Raw genomic sequence first — 7,640 nt, 5'->3', positions numbered from 1 at the left:
ATTCAGGGATGAAAAAAACTTGCATAAACATTGGGGGTGGCAAAGAATGATGCAACAATTGTGATGACCTTTCTGGCTTTTCCTCTTCCAAGTGCACAAACTACACTAAACACCTCATTTTGGTCAAATGTCTCCTTTTAACGTCTAGATTCTCCCATCTAAAGTTAAGTCCTAATACTTTAAGTTAGGAAACAGTTCACTCAATCCAAAAAGCATCTTTTGAGATGATAAGGAATATAAAGCAAAAAAGGACTAAGGCATTCTTAATTAAGCAATATGATTAGTAGAAGGTGTTGGGGAGTAGATTTTAGCTAAATACTCATTGACAACCTATATTAGTGTTTTGTGTGTTCATGTGTAAATGGACCTTCCATTTTACAACTTATTTTTAAGTAAGAGAAAGAAAAAAAATTATTTGTATCTAAGTCATTTGCATTTAAGACTTAATTCTTCTTTTAAACATGTATTTTTATGCTGGTTTAAGGTCTATGCTCATAAAGTGATCCACACACAAAAAGGCAGAATCCCCTCATCCCATAATGACTATCAAACACAGACAAGGCAGGGAGTAAAAGACCATCTCACTATCATCATGACATTTAAAGCTTAGGAAATTATTTAATGTTACAGTCTACTGGTGAATTTTATTTGGGAGAGGGAACAGTTTTGGAATCATGTGGAAATAAAAATCTAACCTTTCCTTGCCCTTCGTCTTAATCCGATGGGCTTGAAACCCTTGGAACCTAACACTTCCTTTGGTAGCAATTTTGGGAAAATATGCTATAACCTCTAATCCAGCATGGTGGGTATCAGCACTTCCCTCCCTGAACCCCTCCTTCTAACTTTCACCACTCCCAAGGGAGGAGCCCATGATAATGGGCGACTACAGTATTATTGATAGCCCTAAAATCATTTGCACAGACTAAAGTTAAGAGATGTCAAGTCAGGAGAGAAAATCAGACTTAACTACATCAGAGAAATAGCAGGATATAGGAGAGAAATTAGTAACTGACACTACCATTCTATTTACACACCAAACTAAATAAACTAGTTAAAAATCAAGTTAATGTCTGCCCAGAGGATATTACAATTTACCAAAATAAAAGATTAAAAAAGCAGCAATTTTTATATAAAATTAATAAAGACAAATGAAAAAGAAATTGTCAGTAGCATCTATCTCCTCAATGTATCTGAACTGCACTTTATAAACTAGTCCATTAGTACAGCAGCTTGCTAAAAATTGACTTTGGTTCAAGCTTAGTTTAAAAAAAAAAGACAAACATTAAAAAAAAACCACAACAACACACCACACATAAAAAGGTAGATGGATATTTGTTAGTTTCCCTGCTTGCAGTTGACTAAATTTAGAGAGGTCATAGGGAAATTGCAAAGGGAAAGTTCAGAAAGGAACTTCAGGGTAGTAATTAAATACTCTGAAATAAAATGAGAGGACAGAAGGAACTAAAGAAAAATAAAAATAATAAGGGGGACCAAACTGTTCCTGATCCTTTAACTTAAAGGTCCTCATCATGTCTGTGTCACTGCCTTTCTGAATACTAGAGAGAGAAATACACAGAAGCCAAGCTCCCTTTGTAGATACATCAAAATGAGAATTACTTGTTAGCTCTCTAACTTCTAGCTCAAAAGCAGGAAAAGTGCAGTTGTAGGACCGCTGGAGATATAAACAAGCACCCACAGACACCAATGCAACACCTAATTCCAATAAGAAGGGGAAGTTGGATGAACTGTATGTAGTGATCCAGTCTTTTGGGAAATTTTATTTTTGTATGGATATTATGATTATAATCTCTCAAGAAAAAAGAGGATCTAATCTCCAAATTACCTTCATTCCTCTTCACTCACTTTCTTAAACTAGTCCTTTTCACTGAGCTAATCCATATGAGGGTCTAGAAACACTCTGAAAACAATGACACATGCTCATCATTTTCTACACTGAGTCAATACATCATTGCTGATAGACCTATTGAACAGCAGCATCACTAATAAACCAAGGCGACAGTATGTGTCAGAGTCTCCATTCAAGGTCTTTCCTTCAAAAGTTCTTCAGATGACATGCTGGCCCATGAGAGCCTCCTTTAGTTAAAGAACCCAGGACAGTCTCAGGGCCACAGAAAAGGATAAGCCAGTTAGTGAAAAGGAAGTCTGGCCAGAGGAAAAACTGGCAATTTTGGAGACTCTTCTCAACAGATCTCCTCTGGATGCAAATCAATAGAAAATAGTTTAGGAGTTCCTTTGAAAAGTAAAAAGATGGGAAGTATTACCCAATTTCAAGAATTTGTTCTTTGCCAAGTAAGTTAAACAAAGTATAGATAAAAAGACTTTCCATAAAATGGAAACAAATAAACAAACAAACCAACAGTAGGAGCATTTTTTTTTTCTTCAGGAGATAAGAAATCAGGAAAACCACCAAGTCAGGTGTCCGCAGTAGTCTTTGCTCTTCGGAACCAAATCCTGCCCTGCAACATGTGCAGCCGTTCCCGTCCAAAGTAGCAGAAAGCAGCATTGTTCCAGTGCAGGATCTGGGCCCCAAGGTCATTCAATGATTTGGGGGTGAATGAGAGCTACAGTTCAGCAGGAATTCCTTCCTACACAAAAGTGCTCCAAAGGCACCACCTGATGGGGGGAAGGGGATGTGTGTGGAGTGGGAGTGTTTGCACACATGCCTTCAGCTTCTACACCAAGCCTCTTGCATAAGTGGCAAAAGAAAATAATTTTCTAGCACCTCTGTAAGAGTCATCAAGGATAAGGAAACCAGCAAGAACATTCCCCGCAGTTAAGAACGCAAGTCTGCACGCAAGTCTGCCCTTACCCAAAACCCTCCCTCCCCACAGTGTGGGAGCTCACTGAAACAGGATCCAGGAGCAAGAGATAAATGTGTCCAAATACTATATATATATATATATAGATAGATAGATATATAAAAACAATAGCAACAATAATAATAATAGAGATACAGTAATACAGGCCTGCCTAAATTGTACCAGTTAAAAAGGAACCCCCAACACAATTGATATGATTATAAACACCTTGTTATGACTTAATGGCCTGTACAACAGACCCATAAAAATGATTTTTTTTTAAAAAAAGAAAAAAAAACAAAGAAATTCAGACAAACAAGAAATCCCCTTCCTATACTGGAAGTGGTAACCCACCTTAACTTGTCATCATGACTGCTGGAAATGATAAAGTAGTCCTTTCACTTATTTTTGAATATTTTTTTTGTTACTGTTTTTTTTTTTGTGTTTTTTTGTTTGTTTTTTTTTTAAACATTTTTGGTTAGAAAGTTTTCCAATCCATGAAGCAATCCTGAAAAGACAGTGTTTTATTACAAAATTAGGCAAATGTCGTCCCCTCTTCCTCCTTTCCCCCTCCCCCCAGTATGTGTGGTGTTCTCTTCTCTCCTGTGCCCTCAACGACATGGCGAGAGGAAGCCAATCACATTTTCAGTTTATTAATCTGGCTGGCAGCCCAATCACACTGCAAAGTGAAAAAGGCTAGCGGCAGCCCAGCTCACTGTGCCTTGGAGGCCGTAGTGGTGGTGGAAGCAGCCCCACTGGCAGAGGTCACTGTGAAGAGAGAGTTCTGGATGGACTCAGCTGAGGTGGAGGTGGCGTGAAGGCTGGCAACAGGTCCAGAGTTCCCTGCGGAGGCTGCAGCGGCAGAGACCAAGCTCACTGGGTTGCTGGTGAGCAGAGAGAGGTTCTGAGGGTTCAGGAACAGAGGGGCAGTCACGATGTTGGGGGCACCTCCTGCATTGGCAAATACCAAGTTCCCAGTTGCATCCAGTGATGTTATTGGAAGAGAGCCACCAGAAGCAAGAGCTGCAGACAAACCCCCAAACAGGAAAGAGAACATCAATCAGCACCATCATGGAGATCTAAATAACAAATTAAAAGCTTATAACTGAATGGGGAAAAGTTTAGTTCTTAATTTTTCTCTCAATCACAGGCTGTACTGACAACAAATGAAGTTTGTTTATAATTTCTGAATGATGCTAAAAGACTGAGTAAATCCAAGAGTTAAATTTTTATCTTGAAATATCTAATTTATTTCATTTACCTCTAAGTATTTTTTTAAATCCAGTAATTTTTACTTTAACAAAGATTGATTCTGCCCCAAATTTTTAAATTGTGATCTGGGTGAAGTTTACAAAGCACTTTAAAAAAAAAAATTATTCACCCACATTCAACAGGACCTTGTAAAAACTAAACCTTTATGTGCATAAAAAAAATTCTTCAAAAGAGAACCTATAAATTGGGAAACATATTTAGCAATGATGTATCTGACAAGGGACTCATATCTAAAATGTATAGAAAACCCTAAAACCTCCACAAGAAAAGGCAAACAACCCACTTACAAAAAGGCAGGACCTATATGGACCATAAATGAAGAATTCTCTATTTACAGATAGTTAAGTAGAAAGCAGACCAAAAGTACATGTTGTGCTAAAGAGAAGACATAATCATTCAAGAATGATTTTAAACTAAAACACAAAATATGGTCAAATAATATTTGTGAAGTCTGTATGGTAAAGTATTACCAACATTGTATGAGAACTTTAGAATTAAAAAACATAGATTAACACAAACCTTAAATTATTTCATTTTATGAAGCTTGAAATTGCATAACTTATGTCACCTTTATATATTTTTTATTTTATGAAAAGAAATTCTACAATTAGAAAACTTTTTTAAAAAAACACCTTTTTTTACAAAAATAACTTTATAGAATCAACCCAACAACCAACTCATTGCCATCAAGTTGGAACTGATTTATAACTGACCCTTCAGTGAATTTCCAAGTGATATCATGAATAAGCTGAGCAAACTTTACAATATACACTATGAAAAGCATCTTTCAAAAAGCTTGTCTTAAAATCAGTTATAACATATAATTATTGTGTTTATGCAATTACTGTGTGAATAACTGAATACAATCAACTCAATCATATGAGTGATTAAGTTGAATAATTACATAATTATTAGGTAATGCACCAAATAAAATGTGATTAACCTTTTTACTTTCTGAGGTTTTAAAAAAATTTTTATTTCTATGATTTATATAACTGAGTCGACTGTTGTTGCTTCCTAGTCTATTCATACAAGAAAATAAGTACCAGCATAAAAGCCTGGTCTCTTACATTATATGAAATGAAAAATATTCTTGTTCTTACGCACAAGCCAATCCCTTTACTTTTCTCACACAGCTTTTATACACAGACACTTTCTTGGTTCTAAGAAATAAGTCAGCTATATCTCTTGGTACCATCTTTACCTTCAGCAATACAAGCTTCCACTATAAAAAAGAAAAATGTGAAACATGTAAGAATATTCTACTGACCTTGGATAGTTGCCAGTGTACTGTTGCTCATCAGAGCTGGGCTGAGAGCACCGCCCAGGGTCCCTGGATTGAGACTGAGTAAGGCACCTCTGCAAGTCCAAAAGAGAGGTTGCTCTGTCACCATTCAAAGACATCTTGTCAGTTTACAACACACACCGGGAGGAGAGAAACGACACCTAGAAAATGATCCTTGGCCAGGAAAATTCCCAATAACAACGACATGGAAACATTTCTGTTCCTTATACTCTTACATGGCAAGGGTAATGCTTCTGACTGACTTACTGCTTCCATTGGTGCTGTGTGTACAAAGCAAATAAGGCTGTGATCCACAACAAAAGTCAATTTCACAGTTATTCTGACTAATCTGAATAACATCATTCGGCTTCCCTCCCCTGCCCCGAAAAAATAATAAAACTCCAAGGAAAGGGATGTATGCACAAAGGTCATTCTAAAAGTATGCTTGACAACAATTACATAAAGTGGGGACTCTCATTAGTATTTTTCTTACTTATATTAGAAAATAGAAAATTCAATGGAGAAAGCAAAATAACAAGACTGAGGAATTCTGGGCCTCTTCTTGGTCCCATCACTTGGGTTATCAAGTGACTTGTGTTCTGCGTCTTCATCTGGAAATAAAGGCACAGCCACTGTTCTTTCTAAAATGTTAAGAAATTTAAGTTCAACTATAATCAAAGTCTTTGCACTAAAAATAGACTAGCTCTCTTCCAATGAGATTACTGCCTTAAGGAATTACTGTTTGTTTTGTTTTTAATGTTTTGGATGGTGATGAAAAGTCTTATCTCCAAGTACTACCAGTATTGATCTAATAGCTTCAAAGAAGTGAATGAGAGGAGGGTGTGCCTTACCCAGCAGCAAACTGTGAGGGTGCCATCAGGCCTGGGTTTAGTCCTGCAGCAGCAGCCATGGCAGCAAGACTGGCATTTGTGGGTAACTGTGCAGCTCCTTGAAGGGCAGCAGCTGCTGCTGTTTGCAACCCTGATGCTGTCACCATCACCTGGCTGGTCCCGAGAGGGGAGGACAAAGGAGTGGAGGTGGTCTGTGTTGTGCTGGTCTCACTGGCACTGGAAGCCTCGGAGGTGGAGGCAGAGGCAGAAGGGGAAGGACTCAGAGAGGGGGATGTGACTGCTGAGGAAACTGCTGGGGGCGCCGTGGAGATCACCGTGGCTGTGTTGTTGGAGGGGGCGTCTGTAGTGCCTGGAAAATGGATTTGGATTAAAAATGACAGTCGACAGGAATTTTTGTAAGTACAGTGGCTTTATGCCATTTTAGAAAATTATGTCATATTCTAAAATCAACTGCATAGTTAATCTACTATATAATGACCTCTCATAGGGAGCTCTGGTGGTTTAGCAGTAAGGAGTTAACATTGCCAACTCAAAGCCAAACAGTTTTAATCCACCAGCTGCTTCAGGGAGAAAGACAGGCAATCTAATCTCCTTCTGTGCTATGGACTGCCTCTGAAAATCCTCTGGAGGGTCAGCTATGGAGACAGCTCCACTACACAGTACTCAATAATAACAAAATCTTCCCCACATTTCTTATTTTTACCAACCTAGCTTAGTATTGATTTTAAAATTAACATAGGAATAAACATTTTAGAACCAAAACAATGAGCCCTATTGTAAGAAATGAGAGCAATAAAGTAATCATAGAAGAAATAGTAAAGATTTTTACTGTCAATTTCCTATTCAAAAAAAACCAGACACAAAGTACCACAGAAGCTCTAAGAAATACAACTGGCTTTAAAAGAAAACAACCCCCCCAAACAACACAACCTCCCTCATAACAAAAGCATCCCTCCTTGTGAAAGCACCTTTTCATTCAAAAATGTCCTTGGCAGACTCAATAGAGAAACCATGAAATAGTATTTTTCTAAGACCTACATTTTTCTAAGTGCCACAGGAAATGGTGTAGGATGATAACAGTATACCTACATGCCATCTTTGCATTAAAAAAATTAAACAACTATTCTACAACAAAAATGAGCTCTCAAAGTGTCAATGCAGTAAATATTTTCTTATTTTGCAGAGATAAGAAATTACAATGACATTGTCATAAAAAATAAAGTGCTATTTGGAGAGGTCTTAAAAAAAGGTTGTGGAGAAACTGGAACCCTGATTCACTGTTGGTGGGAGTGTAAAATGGTGCAACCCCTGTGTAAAGCAGTATGGCGCTTTCTCAAAAAGTTGCAAATAGAGATACCATTTGACCCAGCAATTCCACTACTGGGAATATACCCTGAAGAGACCATAGCTGAC

The 7,640-nt window shown here is 37.6% G+C and overlaps 1 protein-coding gene across 4 annotated transcripts in view; it reads right to left on the bottom strand.

Annotated features, from left to right (window-relative positions):
• Positions 1 to 3,289: 3,289 nt before the first annotated feature.
• The window catches only part of POU2F1 (POU class 2 homeobox 1), a 248,320-nt gene continuing 243,969 nt past the window's right edge, over positions 3,290 to 7,640 (bottom strand). For 3 of the 4 annotated variants that reach the window (XM_006887393.1, XM_006887394.1, XM_006887392.1), the window contains 3 exons: positions 6,228 to 6,576; positions 5,362 to 5,450; positions 3,290 to 3,842 (listed from right to left, as the gene is read on the bottom strand). In XM_006887393.1, the coding sequence (XP_006887455.1) occupies positions 3,532 to 3,842; positions 5,362 to 5,450; positions 6,228 to 6,576 (749 nt within the window). In that variant the 3' untranslated portion in view covers positions 3,290 to 3,531. The remainder of the gene's footprint in view (positions 3,843 to 5,361; positions 5,451 to 6,227; positions 6,577 to 7,640) is intronic. The other variant, XM_006887395.1, reaches the window with a different exon arrangement.

Source organism: Elephantulus edwardii, unplaced genomic scaffold, assembly GCF_000299155.1.
Source record: "Elephantulus edwardii isolate Elephantulus edwardi_28Jun2011 unplaced genomic scaffold, EleEdw1.0 scaffold00057, whole genome shotgun sequence".
Classification (NCBI taxonomy): domain Eukaryota; kingdom Metazoa; phylum Chordata; class Mammalia; order Macroscelidea; family Macroscelididae; genus Elephantulus; species Elephantulus edwardii.
The sequence above is the reverse complement of the archived record's forward strand: the minus strand, read 5'-3'. Positions and strand labels throughout refer to the sequence as shown.